Below are 19,747 nucleotides of genomic sequence, written 5' to 3' on the forward strand. Positions count from 1 at the left end.
AAAGCTGGGCAGAAAAAATATATAAAATAAAATAAAATAAAATAAATGAAAGCTGGGCAGACCCTAGGAAAACAGGCTTCTCTCTCCCACTTTATTTATTTTTAAATATATTCTTATTGATTTCAGAGAGGAAGGGAGAGGGAAAGAGAGAGAGAAACATCAGTGATGAGAGAATGGTTGACTGGCTGCCTCCTGCACACCCCACACCCGGGATCAAGCCCAAAACCCAGGCAAGTGCTTGGCTGGGAATCAAACCGTGACCTCCTGGTTCAGAGGTCGATGTTCAACCACGGAACCATGCCAGCCAGGCCTAAGGAGCTCTTTGAGACATTTTGTTCCTAATTTCCTCTCTCCCATGCAATGTGAAGAACACAGATGTAGTGTGTCTCTGTTTATGTACTGTACCCTTGTAACCGCTAAGATGGTTTTCACCCCTCCTCTCCAATAGCCCGTTTTGCCTCCTGGGGGCCTGTTTTAGAAGCCAGAGACCCCGCCTCAGCACAAGGAAAGCCACTCCCAGTGAGCGCTGGAAGCGAACTTTATGGGATAAGCCCATGAGATGTCGGGGTCATCTGTTTCAGAGGCCACCACTAACTACCCTGACACACCAAATCCTAGATTTTACAGCCGCATCAGTGAACCCAAAGAGATCTTAGAGAAGCAAAACTCAGGGACCCACAGGGCCCAGCCTCCATAGGATCTGAATGTCTCACCATGTCACACAGACCCCCCAGCATCACCCCAGCAGCTGGCATTGGCCGCCAGCTCCCTCCTCGTGCTGTCAGCTCATCTGGCTATGCCTCTTCTCTCCCTTTGGTCCTTCTGCCTGCAGTGGCTTTCTCCTATTTGTCTAGCAAATCTTGCAGACTCAGGTCTAGCGCCTCTTCCTCCAGGAAGCCCTAGCAGTCCCTACCACTCCGGGACCCCACTGCGTTCATAAATGGTTTCGCCGGAATCAGAACTGCCCTACATTAAGCACTCCAGAGGAATAAACTATTACTAATACAAAAACAAGATGCTCAAGTCTAGTCCAAACATAGGCGGGGAAATCGGAGTGAAAAGATACCTTCGTCTTAGCCCATTATACTAGTAACTATTTTACTTTTGCAAATCTTACAAGACATAGGACCCCGTGAAGGCATGGCTAGGGCTCCCCCAGGGCGAGGAAGAAAACCCTGAAGCTTAAGCCCCACGGGCAACCTGGTCTCACACACTCATGTGCTCAGGACAAGACAACTCTTAAAGTAATTCAACAAAACGAATCCTAGGTGACGTGTGCTGCATACAGTATGTGCTTAGCATGTGTTTTTTGCCTGAATGAATGCTCATCCGGGAACAAGAAAAATCAATGTCATTTAATAAGGTCCTAGAATGCACCAAGGCCCAAAGAAAGTTATCCTCCCTGGAGACAAAGAGGATACGGGGTGGGGAGGCCCGGGATGCATCAGGGCTGGAAAGGGGCTCGCTGGAGGCCATGCGGGGGTAAAGGGAGAACAGGGGCCCCAGAAATAAGAAAAACCAACTACTACTGGACGCAAACAAGCCGGAAAGCCCAGGAGGGGCGGCGGCAGGAGCGGGCCACCTGGGAAGGAGAGATGGGGCTGCCCGCCCCCTCCAGGTCCCTCCTTCCGCCGCTCGCCCCGCCCCCGTTAAAAAAAACCCCCACCAGACCCGTAACCTCTACCCGGCCGCCTCCCATTGGCTATGCGGATGAGCGAAGCCTTCAGGGACCAATGAGCCGCGGCCACGGCTTGGCGAGCGCCTTCCGGCCGCGCCTCTGCACCGCCCGGCGCCTGCCTCGCGGGCCGAGGGCGGGACGTGGGGCGGCGGGGGCGCGGCGCGGCGGAGCTGAGGCGGCGGCAGGACTGCGCGGCGGCCCGGACGCTCGGCATGGCTCGCCTGGTGCTCGGTAAGCGCGTCCTTCGTCGTCTTGGGGAGCAGTTGGGAGGCCCCGAACCCCCACGACGGTCCGCAGCCCGGGGAGTGGGCGGGCGCGTGGGCTTGGCCCGGCCGGTTCTGGGGTGGGGGGTCGCGGGCCTGGCCCACACGGGGACGCGGTAGGGGGAGGCTATGGAGCCCGGGGGGTGAAAGGGGAGTCCGGGAGGGCGGTGAAGGGAGCCCTTGGCCGGAGCCCCCCTCGCGGGCCCTCGGGCGGAGGTGCGGGGCCCTGGCGGACTCCGGGGCGCGTGGGGAGGTGAGGGCGCCCTTACCGGGGGCTGCGGCCCACCCAGGGGTGTGTGTGCGTGTGCGCGAGCGTGGCGGGTGCAGGGAGTCCGTGAGGCTGGGCTCGCACCCGGGGCGCCGGCGACCCCGGGACAGCGGCGAGCCCGGGTTCGAGCGCCGCGCGCCGAGCTCCTGGTGGAGGGGCGGCCGGCGGAGGCAGAGGCCGGCGCTGCGGGCGGGCGCTGATGGCCTGGCTGGGGCTGGGGCTGGGTTTGGGGCTGCAACCTCAGGGGGACCTCGGCCCCGAGTGTGGACGGGGGGTCACGGCTCCTCACACCGCTTGTCCGCACCACTTGTTTGATGGAATTCCTGCTTCTAAGAAACACACATATCAAAACGCAGGCCCGGACGTTGCCTCAGAAAGGGAAGTGCCTTCCTGAAGCTGGTCTTGGGGTGCAAGAGCACTTTCAATGGGATCGCACTTTTCAGAACTCAGTGGAGCCCAGACCTTCCCGAATGATGGGAATGCCTGTTTGAAAGACCACGTGAGCGACGTCGAGGACCCCGCCCTTCTCCGGGCGCCTCCCGGGGCGGGGGTGGGGGGCCTTACATCCGACCCCGACCGCAGGGTTTGAGCCCAGCCCCTCCCCCGCATGCGTAGCTGTGTGTCTGGGGGCGAGTCCTCCATCGGGCTGTTCAGAGCGTTCATGAGTTAACTAACACACGTCTACAGAGAGCAAACTAGATACAGAAATGTTTGCCGTATGACTTGCAGAGAGAACAGATGGGGGGAGTTTGGTCTGTTTAAAAGGTGCCCACGGGTGGATTCTGCAAGTCTGAGGCTCGTTATTTTAACCCATGTACTCAGCCTTTTGAGGAGCCCGCCCCGCTGGCTTTCTGGATGGCTGCTTTGGGCCCGTGTGGTCTTGCTGGCAGGTGTGGGATGGAGACGGTACTGATGTGGGTTTACGGCGTCCTTAGCTACGGGGGAGGAACCAGGGCGAGCACGGAAGGCAGAACCATCCGCTCACATCGACGCCAGCCACGCAGTGTTCCCGGCTCCCATCAGCGCTCATTATCGGGGAGTGGATCGGGATGTGAGTTTTAGAGACAGAACACCCTTGGTCAGCATTGACCTACTTTATCATAAGTGGACCCAGGGTTTTTGGGTTTCTTGAGGCTTTCTGTGGGGTAGTTTACTGGCTATATTTTTGCTGTTGGAATTTATACATCCTTTATCCTGTCTTTCTGAGTATTATGTTTGATTTCCTTCTAACGCTTCCAGGTCAAACTGCCGTGTAATAAGGCTAGAGCTCAAGGCTCTATCATTAAGACATTTCCATTGGATAGCCATGTATTGTGGGAGGGGGGGGCTCTTGTGAGAACGAGGCCAAATTTAAAGACAAACGTCCAACGCCACTATCCTGTGTGATCTATAATAATAAAAGCGTAACATGCAAATCAACCCAACAGCCGCACGACCATGTGGACGACCATGCTGTGACACCCCCGGTGCCAGACCAGCCAAGGCGGGTGCGATGCAGTTGGTCAGGGGCCGGCCATTGCCCCCTGATCGTCTTGCAGAGGGAGGCCCAGGCCACCGGCTGGCGGGGCGATCCATCGGGGAGCTCCACGATTGCCCCAAAGGGAGGCCCAGGCCACCGACCAGTGGGCTGCGGCAGGTGGGCAGGGCCTCCCTCTTTGGGGTGATCCATCGCGGGACTCCCGGACTGTGAGAGGGCACAGGCTGGGCTGAGGGACACCCCCCCACCCCCAGTGCACAAATTTTGTGCACCGGGCCTCTAGTCCTATATAGGAAAAGGGCAATATGCAAATCGACCGAACTGCGGAACACCGGTCGCTATGACGCGCACTGACCACCAGGGGGCAGACACTCAATGCAGGAGCTGCCCCTGGTGGTCAGTGCACTCCCACAGGGGGAGCGCCGCTCAGCCAGAAGCCGGGCTCACTGTTGGCGAGCGCAGCGGTGGTGAAGGGAGAGCTCCCGCCTCCGCCGCAGCACTAAGGATGTCTGACTGCTGTCAGTAGGAAATCCCCCGAGGGCTCCCGGGCGCAGGCCCGGCTGAGGGCCCCCCCCCCCCCCCAACCCCCCAGTGCACTAATCTCGTGCACCAGGCCTCTAGTAGGAAATAAATAGCCTCAGTCCCTCTTACAGTGAGTGTCAGTCAGTGGGCGTGGCCACCTTTGTGTGGACAGAAAGCACATTCCCGAGGTAAAATCACGGACCGTCCCTTCGGTGACTTGAGCTTGAAGGGGATAGTACAGTCTTGACTGCTGTTCTGATTGAGAAAGGAACAAGAGAAAGGAAAGAACCTAATTCCCCTGCCACCATTGACCTGCTGACCCTCCTTGGGATTATGCTCCTGCAGTCTCCAGACCTTTGGCTAAAAATGGGGGTCACATAACCATGTTGTATTTCTAATCATACGGCCTTAGTACGTGTCTCCATTTTTCTGACCTAAGAGTGAACATGATGGCACATACCACATAGAGTTCTTAAATGAGTTACTATATTTTAAATGTTTAGAACACTTAGTGCCATCGAAGTCTTATTCTTGGTTAAGATGTCAGTTCTGGGGAGTAGTTGGACAGATAAATATATCAACATGTTAGCCGTATCCCCAGTACCCCCTGAAAGATTTTCTCCTAACTAGTCTCATTCATTTGCGTGGAGAAAAGGTGACAAGCATTTTCAGCATTGGCCTGTTAATAGTGAAAAATGGGAAACAATCAAATTCTGTCAGTAGTGGATTGGCAACATGAGATAGCCATTAAAATTGGTTACTGTGGGGGTGGTAAGTAAACCATAATTATATAGAAGATATCTGCAACTTATTTTATTATTTTGAGTTGATAAAAGGTTACAGAAGGGAATATAAATATATAGATAGACTCCATTTATACAAATATATAATAATCAAATTTTAGACTTCTGTTGCATAGAGATGTCAGTAAGAATATTCTAGGGGGGACTGTTGGTGGCTTTTCTTTTGCTTTTCCATTTTTTGAAAATTTCACAATGAACTCCATGTATTGAACAAGTATCAATGCACATTGACTTAAAAAAAAACTTCTTTAAATGCAGTAGCTCTCATAGAGCAGTGGTCGGCAAACTCATTCGTCAACAGAGCCAAATATCAACAGTACAATGATTGAAATTTCTTTTGAGAGCCAAATTTTTTAAACTTAAACTTCTTCTAACGCCATTTCTTCAAAATAGACTCGCCCAGGCCGTGGTATTTTGTGGAAGAGCCACACTCAAGGGGCCAACCAGCCGCATGTGGCTCGTGAGCCGCAGTTTGCCGACCACTGTCATAGAGGATTCTTCAGGACCAATCTTACTTTCAAGCTTATTTAGAATTGGGACTGTCTTTGCTTAGGTTCTTAATTCACTCGCTTCACTAAATATATCAAGCTCTATTTAACTTTTTCTGCAGCAATGAAAAATATTGAGCAGCACCTGCCGATAGAAATTTAATGCAAACTTTATGTAATTAAACATTTTCTAGTAGCCACATTAAAAGGCAAAAAAATGAGTGAAATTTGTTTTAGCCGAAACCAGTTTGGCTCAGTGGATAGAGCGTCAGCCTGCGGACTGAAGGGTCCCAGGTTCAATTCCAGTCAAGGGCACGTACCTTGGTTGTGGGCACATCCCCAGTAGGATGTGTGCAGGAGGCAGGTGATCGATGTTTCTCTCTCATCGATGTTTCTAACTCTCTATCCCTCTCCCTTCCCCTCTGTAAAAAATCAATAAAAAAATAAAGAAAGAAATTTGTTTTAATATATATTTACCCAATATATCTAAAATACCATTTCAGCATGTAGTCAGTATAAAAAATATTAATGAGATATGTTTAATTTTTCTTTCCTACCAAGTTTTTGAAATGCAGTGTGCTTTGTACACCCATAACGCATCTCAGTGTGGGGTACCCATGTATGGCTAATGGCTCCCGTATTGGACAGCACAGCTATCGAGGGAGCCCCTTCGGTTGGCCTGTTCTTCCTTCACCCTCACCCTTTCCCACCCCGGAAATGGAATGAAGGCTGTACAGTCCTCTTCAGGCTGAAGTCACCAATGGGTGGTCCATCTCCCACAGGCTGTGTGCTCCCTCCCCTCCTCCTGACCGTGGGCATTTTATTTGGTTCTACGATTCCCCGTTCTTTATCGTTAGCCTTCCTCCCACCTCACACTGGTATTCCTTCCCTTTGTGCTCCGTGCACTCCCATCTTTAAAAAGAAACCATCTTTCTTCCCCACATTTGCTTGTGTTCTCTGCTCTTTGTAATGAAACTTGGTGACAGTTGTCTGTATTGTTTTCCTCAACTCGTCCCCTCCTCCTCGGATCTTCTGTAGACTGCCTGCTGCTTATTCTCACTCCTCCGCCCCCGCAGGGCCCCGTGGGCTCTGTCATTAGATCCAGCGCAATGATCCGTCTTCCTGCTTAAGCTCTCCCTAGCGTCTGTGACTGTTGCCCATCCCACCTTTCCCTCGGCTTATGTGACCTGCCCTCCTGGTAATTCGGAGCGCTGCTCCGCCTCCCGTATGTATGGCCATGGGTGGCCCTTGATCTCTGCCTTTACAAGTAAGGATGGTTCTGTCTGCAGTTAGTAATGCTGTGAGAAATCAAGTGCTCTGGTGTGTTTGTCAGTGATTTGAAGATTGAAAGTGCTCTGTAAATATTAGGTGGAATATTTAGTAATAGAACAGTTAATTCCAGAAGAAATTTACCATGGAGTTATTTTAAAAAGTTCCATTTGAAAATGTGACTAAGATGGCACATATACACACACTACCTTAGAAGACGGGTCACTCTCACTTTTCATTCCTCTTATCAGCAGATTAAAAGAAATTATATGATAATTCTCATAGATGCTGAAAAGACAGTAATAGAAATTTCATTAATGACATAGTTTATCTGTTTCAACTCAAAAGCCAGCATCATGAATATGGAAAAATATTCCTCTTAAAATCAAGAACAACCTCTTATTTAGCATTGTTCTGGAAGTTTAAAACAATGCAATTAGAAAACAAAATTATATATGAATTTTAAAGGAGGAGGTGAAATTTTGATAGTATTACCAATTTAAAAGACTTGAGTTCTTAAAATATTTGTAAGTCAGTTCAGAACTTGTTTTTTTTTTAATGTAGTTGTTATAAATTGCATTGAGTTCCTAGGGTAACTAACAAAAATACACTTGGTCCACAGTGTAGCTAAACAACACAATAGACTATTCGCTTTATACCACTAATCGCATGAAAAATCCTCATAAGCTCACCCAGCAACATCGCGAGGGCCCGGTGCTGTGCCATTTGATAGTGTAGTAGAAACAAAAGTACTGAAAGGGTCACTGCCCTCGAGAGAGTCCCAGTCTAGTAGGGGAAACAATTATTTTTTTCCTTCAATTAAAAAAAGGGGCTTTAGTAAAGATGGCATGCTAATATGGCAACTGAATAACAGAACTAAATACTGTGTGGGGTACCCAAGCTCACAGCTAGGTGCAGCCTCCCAGGTTTTCGGTGTCCTTGCCCATAAAATGGCAATAATAGTTCTACCTCATAGGGTGGTAATAGGGCATCAAGGCACTAAGAATAATGTTTAAATCGTTTTCCAGTGCAACTCAGGAGATGAGAGTGTGGACTGCGCCAGTGGGAGGAGAATTCTAGGGCCTCCGACAGCAGCAGGGAGGCAGGGGCACGGGGTTAGGAGGGAGCCGGCCAGGCCGTCCTCCAGTGCCAAGGGCCTTGGTCGGTGGAAGAAAACTGGTGGCCTGGGTTCCTCCCAGCACGAACCCTGTGCTGACGGGCTGCTCTTGGTTTTCCTCCAGGTCTGGTGAGCTGCGCCTTCTTTCTGACAGTGCACGGGCTGTATTCTTCTAGTGATGACGTCATCGAGTTAACTCCGTCAAATTTCAACCAGGAAGTTATTCAGAGTAATAGTTTGTGGCTTGTAGAATTCTTTGCTCCATGGTAAGTATTACAAAATAGTTGTCTGTTATTTGTGGTACTTTAGAAGGAAAATGCTATATAAAATGCGATTTGGTTCGGCCATTTGTTTACCTACTTCACTGCTTGTTAGAAGAAGTAGACGTGGGAGACTCCACAAAGGGTTGTTTATTAAAGGTCATGGAGATTGAGCCAAGTGTGTGTGTGTGGGGGGGGGGCCGGCGGGGTGTGGGGGGGTGGGGTTGAAGTAGCTAATGTTGCAAGAAAGAAGAAAAGGAAAAGAAACTTATAATTCAGGATGGTTTATCCTTACAATGAGGTAAGTAGGATGGGGCAGGAGGGAAACTAAAGAAAGAATTGGGCAAAGGAAAGGGAAGGGCCAGTGACTGACTCCATCTGTTTCTTGAAGAGGGTTGCTTCCAGAAATACGTAAGTAGAAAACCTGGTTTAGTTGGACAGTTATTGTCTTGCTTTACATTCATTGTTGGGAAAAGCCCTCGTGGGGTGAAGATGTAATTACTATTGCAGTTAATGGGGAACAATGACAGATAGTCAGAATACAGTATGTAGTTAAAGCATTTAATGAAAACAAAACGAAACCCAACCAATAGAAGCGTAGAGACGGTCAGTGGAAGCGGGGCCAAATGCGCAGGGGCTGTCACAGCTGGAAACGGGGGCCGCGGGAGGAGACCCGCCTCCAGCCAGTGCACCTGCAGATGAGCTGCGTGGTGATCTGAGGCCCAGAGTGGTCCTCGTAGGTGTGAGCTGTGCCTTCAGTCTCACCGGATAGTCGGGCAAATCCTCCGAGTGGGTGCGCTTTAGGCCTGCCTGATGGGAGGTTTTCCCCTATTGCTTTAACGTTTCCTTTGGGAGACCCTGAAGCTGAGTTTCGGGAACATAACCAGTCCTCCTGAAATATTTCACTTAATGTTCAGTCCTCCTGAAATATTTCACTTAATATTCAGTCCTCCTGAAATATTTCACTTAATGTTCAGTCCTCCTGAAATATTTCACTTAATATTCCGTCCTCCTGAAATATTTCACTTAATGTTCAGTCCTCCTGAAATATTTCACTTAATGTTCAGTCCTCATGAAATATTTCACTTAATGTTCAGTCCTCCTGAAATATTGCACTTAATATTCAGTCCTCCTGAAATATTGCACTTAATATTCAGTCCTCCTGAAATATTTCACTTAATGTTCAGTCCTCCTGAAATATTTCACTTAATATTCCGTCCTCCTGAAATATTTCACTTAATGTTCAGTCCTCCTGAAATATTTCACTTAATGTTCAGTCCTCATGAAATATTTCACTTAATGTTCAGTCCTCCTGAAATATTGCACTTAATATTCAGTCCTCCTGAAATATTGCACTTAATATTCAGTCCTCCTGAAATATTTCACTTAATGTTCAGTCCTCCTGAAATATTTCACTTAATATTCCGTCCTCCTGAAATATTTCACTTAATGTTCAGTCCTCCTGAAATATTTCACTGAATATATTCAGTGAAGCAGATAAAGGCAGAACCCTCTGCTTTAGAAGTGGATGCTGCTACATTGCCGTACCGCTTGAGCCACACATTCAGGCTCACTTGACCAGGTACGCGCTCAAGTTTAGTCTCTGGTATGGAGTCAGGGATGCTAGAGTTGGTTCACACTGAGTAGAATTTAATTGAGCTGTAATTAGGAACATTTTAAAATTATGAGGTGAAACAGGATTTTAGTAAAGTCATAAGAAGGGGAGCTCCTTCAGGTTCATGTTTTACTGATGCTTGTACTCTGTCAGCCATCACCCGGGGCCTGTCACTCAGTAGACTGTTGGGGGGCGATTTTTGAATTGGGGATCCAAGACTTTAACTGTTGCCTTATTTTTGTTTTTATCCCCTTAAAGGTGTGGCCACTGCCAACGGTTAACACCAGAATGGAAGAAAGTAGCAACTGCATTAAAAGTAAGTGTTTGAGATGTCCACATTCACTTGTGTATGTTTCAATTCATGCTAATGAGTGAATGCATAATAGGAAACTAATTTGCATATTAAAGCTCAAAACTCTTGTTTTGATGCCAAAATGATCTAGGAAGCAAAGGTATGATGTCCGTTTTAATTTTTATGTTGTCTCTGTGTCAGTTCTGTCTCTTGGGCGAGTTTGTGTTTCACTCATCGTTCCTCTGGGGAATGGTTTCCCAGGCGAAAGCCCTCGTTGGTTCTGTGTGTACAACCCTTGGTTCTCTTGTTTTCTCGGCATGGATCGGATGATGGGTTCTTGCGGCATCTGCTCCAGCTGCAAGTAGACCGTCCTCTCCTCTTTCCACAGGGGGTTGTGCACGTGGGTGCAGTGGACGCCGATAAGCATCAGTCCCTCGGCGGTCAGTATGGGGTGCAGGGATTCCCTACCATCAAGATTTTTGGATCCAACAAAAACAGACCAGAAGATTATCAGGGTAAGGACTTGGCTACCTCCTTCCCCGGTTGGAATTTTCATTGAGCAGGCAGGGGAAGAATAGGAGGAAACCAGGACTCTAACTTGCTAGCCTGCTGCCTCAGCCTCTTGGTGCCTAACCCTCCTTAGCCCTGCAGTGGCACAGAGCAATTCCGGCCTCTTCGGAGTTGTTCTGAAGCTTAAATGGGTGTCATGCAGGTAAAGTGGTTTGTTATCATTCACTTGGCTTAGTGAAGCAGATAAAGGCAGAACCCTCTACTTTAGAAGTGGATGCTGCTTAGCCCACACGGCCTTTGTGGTGGTAGCGTGATGATGGCCTGTGCTTCCCTTGTCTTTCTCTTTATAACGAAAGAAATACTGGCTACTTCATACTTTACAGGCACTTGATATTGAATAAAGATTTTCCAGTGTTTTTTTGTTTTTGTTAATCCTTTTCTGAGGATATTTTCCCCATTGATTTTTTTAGAGAGAGTGGAAGGGAGAGAGAGAGAGAGAGAGAAACATCGAAGTGCGAGCGACACATCGATTGGTTGCCTCCTGCACACTCCCTGATGGGCCAGAGATTGAACTCATGATCCTTTGATGCACAGGCCGACACTCTAACCACTTAGCACACCAGCCAGGGCTACAAATGTTTTCTTGCTGTGAGCTCTCTGCCTCTAACTGTAGGAAAGGCTCTAGCATAGCCATGTGGCAGAAAGAAGGCTTGTGATTTGAGAGTCAGTTTAAACGCTCTGTTGATGTTACTATGGAGTATTTCGCCCATGAATCTTTGTCTTGTAAACATACAGTATTAAAGCGTTTAGACTCCCAAACTATTGAGAAGTAACTACAAACTATCCCTGCTTTGTCGATAGGTAAATGGTGAGTATCTGCTCTTAGTCACTGAGGCAACTGAGGAGAGACTCAAAGCTAAATGTTATTTTAGTTACCCTGCGGGTTCTTCTGTGCAATGGCCCTATTTCATTTAAAATGCCACAGGCAGGTCATCACAGGTAAGATCAGAGCTGCCGGGTTGGGCCACGTGTGTGGTCCTCATAAAAAGTATTGGGCGTGATGTAGCTAAAGCTTAAATGATAGCTCATTTGACGGTGGCCTTGTCTCCCTGCAGGTGGCAGGACTGCGGACGCCATCGTGGATGCCGCGCTCGGTGCCCTGCGCCAGCTCGTCAAGGACCGCCTCGGGGGCCGGGGATACAGTTCCGGAAGACAAGTAAGGCTCCGGGTGTTGGCTTCTCTGTGTGATGGCTGGGAAGCCTGAGTGCAGCCCCGGCGGGAGATAGATCTCTTTTTTAAATACTGCGAGTTGGTGAGCTTCCTTTTAAAACATAACAGGAGGTTGGGTCCCCTGACCCAGAGGGAGTCAGCCCTCCGCTTGCTCTTTGGCCACCTCAGAACCACCGTCATGGTAGCCGGTCAGTCCCAGCGCTCCCTGCCCACCCACAGGCCAAGAGCCAGCCCCAAAGAGGCCCCCTCGGCCGGGGCCGGGAGAGGAGTGGGTGCAGAGGGAGAGCACCCGGCCACTCACAGGGCACAGAGGGGAGGGAGCCAGCTCCTCGATTGACGGCACAGGTGGAATTTGGGTGCCCTCTTGGCCCAAACCTGGGGCAGTGAGCCAGATGCACGGGGAATTCTTCGTAAATGCGTAGGGAAGAGGAGAAAGAAGTCCTGTTCCGTGGCTTGGTGTGCCAGGTGCCCGGTGTGAGACGTGACGTTTGACCATCGGGGCTTAGGGTCTTGTGAAGGGCATTGGGTTCTTCTGATAAATGTCGACGAAGGGCGCTCTGCTCTCCTAGGCCCGGCCTTCATTTCAGGCTGGTCACTGACTGAGCGCTCGTCCCTGTCCGGGCTCGGCCCAGGCAGCAGAAGCAAGGTAGCAACGCTCAGCTTCTCAGGGTCAGCGCTGACGGAAAGCACTTGAGAAAAGGGAGGGGGAAATGTTCCTTCATTTTTCTGGAATGGCGGAGACCGTGAAAGGGAGTAAGGGCAGTGTTGTGCGGCTGCGCCTGAATTAGGATCGTGTTGTTAAGGTGGTTCTCTGAGCCAGGCTGGAGTTTCTCTTAGAAAAACAGCAAGTGACGAATTTAGATACCTGTTGTGTGATACCGAATGTACTACAGGTAACGGTTTGAAACTAAAAATTGCTTGCCCAGCAAGAATAATATTACACAGTGTCCCTCGTTTGAGAAAGCAGTTTTTACTTGAAAGAAAAACTCAAAAACCGTTGTTAAAATGTAGAGGCGATCTTGTCGTCGGTGTGTTTAGAAGAGGGATCCTGTTCCTTTGGCCACGGTGTGGGTTAATGTTTGATGTCACAATGGCAGGGTCGAAGTGAAAGTTCAAGCAAGAAAGACGTGATCGAGCTGACGGACGACAGCTTTGACAAGAACGTTCTTGACAGTGAAGACGTTTGGATGGTTGAGTTTTACGCCCCCTGGTGTGGACACTGCAAAAAGTAAGTGCTCCTACCTAGTCCTTGTTTTAAGTCTCAGAGTTTTCAACACAAAACCGGGCTCGCTTTGGGGCTTTCTGCTTTTGTGTTTTACTCTCTTTGTCCATTTCGCCCACCCACCCCGCCCCCTGCCTGTAGCAACCACCAGTCTGTTCCCCGTGTCGAGGAACCTGGGGGGTGTGTGTGTGTGTGTGTTTAGATTCCACATAGAAGTGAGTGTGTAACTCCCTTTGAAAAGCTGAACCAGATCATAGATATAGCCAATACCTCCTCCCAAAAGCTCTGACTAAGCGAGCGATAAACATTGGCGTTAGTACTAGGAGTTTCCTCCGTCAGATTTTCAAAGGTTCACAGAGAGCTAAGCAGTCAAATTAGGGGGGGTGACCAAGGACTGGGAAGCAAACGGAGGGCCGCATCGTGTCTTTCATAAATCCACGCTGAACGTGTTTTCCAAGTGTGCCGTCCCTGGGCGGGCAGAACTGTGCACCGCCGTTAAAGTATTTGTGCTCAGATGAGGATATTTGTTTGCAGCCTCGAGCCAGAATGGGCCGCTGCAGCTTCAGAGGTGAAAGAGCAAACGAAAGGGAAGGTGAAGCTCGCGGCTGTGGACGCCACGGCCAATCAGATGCTGACCGGCCGGTACGGGGTATGTTTATCAGGCTCTTCTCTTTGTGAAACCACACCTTTTCACTGTTGCTTTGCCCAGAACTCTAGGCCTGCATGTGAGACAGGAGGGGCTGTTTGGTCTTCTGTAATGAGGAAATCAAGCCACTGTCTTGTTATAACTAACAAGCAGTGAATCTGCAAGGCAGGGCGGTTGTGGGGGAGCTTTCCCTCCCAGTATTTCACTCCTTCTGTGAGCCTCACGTGAGCCTTTAGCTTTCCCAAGCTTGTACAAGTTGTTCGGAGGGCTGTGGAGTGGGTCCATTTGTTCCAGAGCGGATGCATTACGTGTGTATCCAGGGTTTGAATCAGCTTGTTAACCCCCTGCCTTACAGACCCGTGTGTCATCCTTGGACACCGCCGCAGGCCGGGAATGTTTTTGTTAATTAAATTACCCAGAAGGTGGTTTCAGAAACCATAAAGACTACCTTGCTTCTTACTAAATGCTCGTTTGATCTTTAATAGATTAGGGGATTTCCTACAATCAAGATATTTCAGAAAGGCGAGTCTCCTGTGGATTATGATGGGGGGCGGACAAGATCGGACATCGTCTCCCGGGCGCTGGACCTGTTTTCTGATAACGCTCCGCCTCCTGAGCTGCTCGAGGTCAGCAGGCCAATCACACAGGGAGGGACGCCTTCGTGTGACGGGAGGCAGGCAGTAGGCCTCTCTTCAGATTGAGCTCTTCTCCTTTAAAATCCTCTTTAAAGTGTTTCTGTACTTTGAAATGGGCAAAACCTGTCGGATAAATTGCTGTTTTCATAACGTTAGCACTAAGATAATTGCACTGTGAGAGAAGGTATACCTGAGCTTCTCGGCAGTGGAACGGATCTTTCCTTTCTCACTCTGAGAACAACAGCTAGCATCATTGAGCACTGACTAGGGTACTAGGCACTGTTCTGCTTTATGGAGATTTTCCTCATTTAATTCTCACGTGAACACTTAGCAGTAAATACTATTTTTAATCTCCATTTAACATACGAGGACACTGAGGCACAGGGAGCTGCAAATTCATACAAATATATGATGCGCATAAATGTGACATGGTTAAGTGTCAGAGCCAGGCGGGGCCCGGCATTCTGACTTCAGAGACTGTGCGAGTTCTCAGCACCCCCACTTAGCCGCTGAGGACCCGGAGCGGAGCCTCTGAAGCGTGATTGGTGGTGGCTCTGGAGCAGCAGGACGTGTCACTGGGAGACCCCTGCTCTGCTCTGTGACGGAAGGGATGGTGCTAAGTCTTTGTCTCCGTCCTTGTCTGCTGGGTCCCAGATCATCAGCGAGGACGTCGCCAAGAAGACGTGCGAGGAGCACCAGCTCTGTGTGGTGGCCGTCCTGCCCCACATTCTTGACACGGGTACGGCACACAGACACTCGCTGCTCTGAGAACGTTTTCTGAAGCCATTAGCGCTACACACTCCTTCATGTTTGTCTTTAAATTTTTTGTTTGTTTAAATCAGGAGCTGCAGGCAGAAATTCTTATTTGGAAGTTCTTCTGAAATTGGCAGACAAGTACAAGAAGAAAATGTGGGGGTAAGTGGTTGAACTCAGTCCCTATCATTTGGGCAGGGAGGGTGGTGCTCCTGAAAGGTGTGGCTCCCTCCGGTTTTTTAGGATGGGTTCCGATGTTGGTGTCATTTAGGAAGAAAAGAAGTAACGCAGGTTTCTTATTTATCGGGCAATTATTTGTCCCATTTTCTCATATGAATTGTAGTTTAGATGGTGGTTGGGGTCCCAGGCTAGCAAGCAAAAGCGTAATTAGTAACATAGTTGACTTCCAGAATGGCCCGGGAGGCTAGATGAGGAGGAAGAGACAGCTGCTTCTGTAGCCTCCCCTGCAGTGGCCAGGCCTAGACACAGTTTGAAAACAAAGGAGGCCTCTGTGTCCCTCCCTCTCCCTTTTGGCTTCTCCTCCTCCTCCTCGGTTGCTGTCCCCCTGCTACCACTCACTATGTACCTCGTGCCCCTGCCGCCCCCCTCCCTGAGCTTTGGCTTCCTGTCAGCTCAGCCACATGTACTGGGTGCCGGCAGAAGGCCGCCTTCTCTGGTTTCTCACTTTCACCTTTGTAGAAGTTAAGTAAAGAAATTTGGTTGAGCATTTTTTTAAAAATTAAATATATTTTATTGATTTCTGAGAGGAAGAGAAAGGGGGAGAGAGATAGATCAATGATGAGAGAGAATCACTGGTCAGCTGCCTCCTGCACGCCCCACACTGGGGACTGAGTCCCAACCCGGGCCTGTGCCCTGACCAGGAATCAAACTGACCTCCTGGTTCATAGGTGGACGCTCAACCACTGAGCCATGCCGGCCGGGTTGGTTGAACATCGTTATACATGGTGGGGCAAGAGTGGGTTTAGACGTGTGAGGACATGAAACAGTTTATTCTTGCGTTATTTATTAATTATTGTATATTTTCCACGTGGACAGCTGTAAACCTACTTTTGCACCACTCTGTATGTATTGGATAATGATGCCATATCCATGACTTTTTAAAAAGTAGTTATTACATGTGTTATAACTGCCTACATGATGCATACATAATTACCTAAATGATATTGGTAACAAAGACAGAACGTTCACGAGGCTGCGTGGACAGTGTTTTAGAGACAGGGTGGGGTTGGGAACTGTCTTACAGGTAGACCAGTCCATTTGGGGGTCTTGTGGAGTTGGGGTTTAGGACTCTTGAGGAACTGGAGTTACTCAGGAGCACATATAGAATAGAGTACATTATTTTTAAAACTTATCTTTCGTTCTCATTTATTTCATTCATAAAATAATTGAAGTGTAATCTTTGTTCTTTAATCAAGATCTGCTAGTTAGGATCTAACTGAGTTGGAAGGGGCCTTTGCCCTGATACCGGTCTGCCTTCCTAGGTGGCTGTGGACGGAAGCTGGCGCGCAGTCTGAGCTGGAGAATGCGTTGGGGATCGGAGGGTTTGGCTACCCCGCCATGGCGGCCATCAACGCGCGCAAGATGAAGTTCGCTCTTCTGAAAGGGTCTTTCAGTGAGCAAGGCATCAACGAGTTTCTCAGGTAACTTTTTTGCCCTTTTGAGTTGTTTTTGTTTTGTCTGTTTTTGCTGTGGGCTTTGAGTCGAAGCTGGGTTGATGTAGAGCAGGCAGTAAGTGGGGTTATTTTGTACTTGACATCGGAGACTTGAGGTTTGTACGTTTGAGCCTTCCGTTTCCTTCCTGCGCGTTGTTCTTTTCCACGGGAATGGTCTGCAGTAGCGGTGGCTGCTCAGCCTTCCCTGTTCTCGGTCCCCTCGGCAGCCTGTGCAGTTGATAGCGGGCTCTTCCCGACTCTCCTAAAGGTCTCGTGGGCGGAAGCAGCCTCTCCCCCATTCCCACCCGAGCTGTTTTGTACCTTGATCTCGGATGATCCGGTTTCCATTTCTGGGCGTTGGTTTTGAGTAGTTACTTCAGAATGGCGTATACTGTGAACAGTGCAGAACCGGTTTTCCCGCCGTGCAGATAGCGTTGTCAGGCGCCCACAGGAAACGTATCCTTTGGGGTTTCCAAGCCCACATTCCAGAGCACATTCGGGAGCTCCTTTCCAGCAGCCGTTTCTCAGCCTGGGTCTTCCCGGGGGATGGTCTCTCAGCGCCTGCCCCAGGCAGGGCCGTGTCTCCCCGAAGCCGAGCGGCGAGGGAAGTGCTCGCGCTGTCTGTGGGTTGGTCACCGGGTGCCTGCGGAGTCGGGGCTCCTGTTCATGGCAGGGCCTCTGCTCGCTGTGGGACCGAGGAGAGGAATGGAACTGCCGTCTTTCACAGAGCCTTTCTGGGGGCTTAACCTCTCAGTTTAGGTAGTTTTACAGACTTTGTGTTTTAGCGAAATACACGTGCTGTTTGTTAAACTAGCCGCTCGGTCGGACGCCGATTCGTAGGATTCCAGGCCTGGTGTGCGCTGGTCCTGCTTGAAAAGGCAGCGCCGCTCCTGGCGTGTCCCAGGAGTCCTGGGGGGTGTCTGCGTGAGCATCGCGGCAGACCGTCCTGCAGCTTCCCTTCCAGGCACCCGCAGTCCCTCTATCTAACGCCTGCGCTCGTTTGGCTGTTCCCCCAGGGAGCTCTCCTTTGGGCGAGGATCGACAGCACCTGTAGGCGGTGGGGCTTTCCCCGCCATCAGCACCAGAGAGCCTTGGGACGGCAAGGATGGCGAGGTGAGTCCCGCACGGGATGGGACGGGAGGCCGTGTGCGCAGGACTCGTGGCGGGGACTCCATCCTGCCCTTCCCGATCCCTGCGCGTCTTTGCTCCTTGTGAACCAAATCCTTCCCGTCGGACCTAAGCCTTCACCTGACACCAGAGGTAGCACAGCTCAGGGAGGCCTCTCTCAGGATTGCTCACCCCGTCCTCCCTGTGAATGAGGGCTACGTGGCGTTGGGTGCTCTTAACACAGACACCCAAGATGGTGCCATAAGGAGGCTGCTTTCCGGACATTCCCCCAAAGTGAGCGGTCACCTTGAATGCGTGCCCCTGCCTTAAAGAAATGTGACACACGGCTTGGGAATGAGCATTTAGGTTCTGCCCGCCCTCCTCGAGCGGCCACGCTGAAGAGGGCCAGGAAATCCATGCCCCTGTGTTCTCAGCTTCTCACCCAGCTGCAGAGGAGACCTGGGTCGGGCAGAGCTGGCGGTGTGGTCGCAGCACCTCGGGGTCGTTCCTCTGAGCGGAGACTGCGAGCTCCCGGGCCGCCTGGTCTGCGCCTGCCTGCGGGCCTGACGTGGGTCCCTGTTTTGCAGCTTCCTGTGGAAGACGACATTGACCTCAGCGACGTGGAGCTGGACGACTTGGAGAAAGACGAGTTGTGAGGCTCAGCACAACGTGCGGCTTCTTTTCTTGGGAGCAGAAGTTTCCAGCAGTGGAGGGACGTCCTCACAGTCAGACCATCGACCGTGGCCTTCTCACCAAGAAGGAGCACTTGATTGGTCATTTGAAAACACTGCAGCGATGAACTTTTGCATCTCAAGAAAACAAGGAAAAATTCTATGAATTGTAGCCAGTGGATTGGGTGGTGTTCTGTCAAGTACTATTTTGAAGAGAACTGCTGGGCTGTTGAAACACTTCCCCTCCCTCTGACTGCTGCTGGCTGTTCTTGGAGGCTGTTTCTTATGTCAGTTTTTTAATGTGATTCTTTCATTTGAATATTAATGGCTTTTCCATGAAAGAATAAAATAATATTTTGGACAATGCCAACAAATGTATGGAATTAGTGTCCAGTCCACATTCAGAGTCTGATGTTAGCTGTAAATGGATGTGGTGGTGACGGTGTGGCCCTGATGTCTTTCCCTTTAAGAACGTGTGGGGATGACGCCGTCTGGATGCCCGCACAGCACACATTTCCCGGGGTGCAGCCAGGCTCCCCGGCCTGTGAAGTGGAGAGCGGGCTCACATGGAGGACGACAGGCAGGCCCCAGTGAGGACTGCGGCTCGGGCCCCACCATGCGCCCTGGCCCCCAGCAGCGACGGCGGGGGACACAGCTGGTTGTACAGTTAGCGCACGGTTCTCAGTGTCGCCACCAAGTCCTCACAGCGTCCCTTAGGACAGGACATACAGCAGCAGGTGGCCCTTTCTAAGCAGTCCCCGTCTCTGTAAGACACTCGGGAAAGTGAAGTGTGGGTCACGTTAGGGTGTAAGTGAAGAGCCCATTGGAAGGACCGAGCACTTCTTTATTGTAACTTACAAAAAATAAATACAACTGTGAGCAACTTCTGCGAGCAATTTCTCTGAAAATCTAAGTCCTGTAGGAGACGAGCTGTTCTGCGGAGGCCAGGAGCGTCCGTCAGGCCGTCCGCGGGGCAGGAGGCTGAGCGGCGCCCCTCGGCTGCTAGTCGAGAAGGCTGAGGTCGATGCGGAAGTAGACGTAAGGGTAGTAGTCTTGGTTGGTGAGTTGCAACCCGGGGATATCCACAGCTGCCTGCAAAAAAAGGCGTCCTGTTCTGAGTGCACAAACGAGTTTCCGGTTTTATCTTTACATTTTTGAGGAAGCTCTAGACACTGACCATATGCTCTGCCCTGCACAGCCTCCCAAACCGCCCCCCCACCCCCAACACACAGCCTTTACACTTCCCTG

At 50.2% G+C, this 19,747-nt stretch overlaps 2 protein-coding genes across 4 annotated transcripts in view; one reads left to right on the forward strand and one right to left on the reverse strand.

Moving 5' to 3' along the window:
- The first annotated feature begins 1,781 nt into the window (after positions 1–1,781).
- Positions 1,782–19,393, forward strand: PDIA6 (protein disulfide isomerase family A member 6). The gene is made up of 13 exons (XM_080686423.1): positions 1,782–1,909; positions 8,010–8,151; positions 10,019–10,076; positions 10,441–10,567; positions 11,678–11,778; positions 12,890–13,020; positions 13,549–13,663; positions 14,146–14,286; positions 14,950–15,034; positions 15,138–15,210; positions 16,551–16,709; positions 17,738–17,834; positions 18,416–19,393. The coding sequence occupies exons 1-13, from the start codon at positions 1,891–1,893 to the stop codon at positions 18,482–18,484; spliced, it is 1,317 nt and encodes a 438-aa protein (XP_080542549.1). The 5' UTR covers positions 1,782–1,890; the 3' UTR covers positions 18,485–19,393.
- The window catches only part of ATP6V1C2 (ATPase H+ transporting V1 subunit C2), a 31,566-nt gene continuing 31,143 nt past the window's right edge, over positions 19,325–19,747 (reverse strand). For all 3 annotated transcript variants that reach the window (XM_080686424.1, XM_080686425.1, XM_080686426.1), the window contains one exon: positions 19,325–19,591. In XM_080686424.1, the coding sequence (XP_080542550.1) occupies positions 19,502–19,591 (90 nt within the window). In that variant the 3' untranslated portion in view covers positions 19,325–19,501. The remainder of the gene's footprint in view (positions 19,592–19,747) is intronic.

Source organism: Plecotus auritus, assembly GCF_963455305.1.
Source record: "Plecotus auritus genome assembly, chromosome: 8".
Lineage (NCBI taxonomy): Eukaryota > Metazoa > Chordata > Mammalia > Chiroptera > Vespertilionidae > Plecotus > Plecotus auritus.

Excerpts from the sequence above, each read along its gene's own strand:
- PDIA6 (XM_080686423.1), top strand. Across the intron at positions 10,077-10,440 it reads AAGTAGCAACTGCATTAAAA|GGGGTTGTGCACGTGGGTGC; the intron begins GTAAGTGTTTGA and ends CTCTTTCCACAG. Across the intron at positions 11,779-12,889 it reads GATACAGTTCCGGAAGACAA|GGTCGAAGTGAAAGTTCAAG; the intron begins GTAAGGCTCCGG and ends TCACAATGGCAG.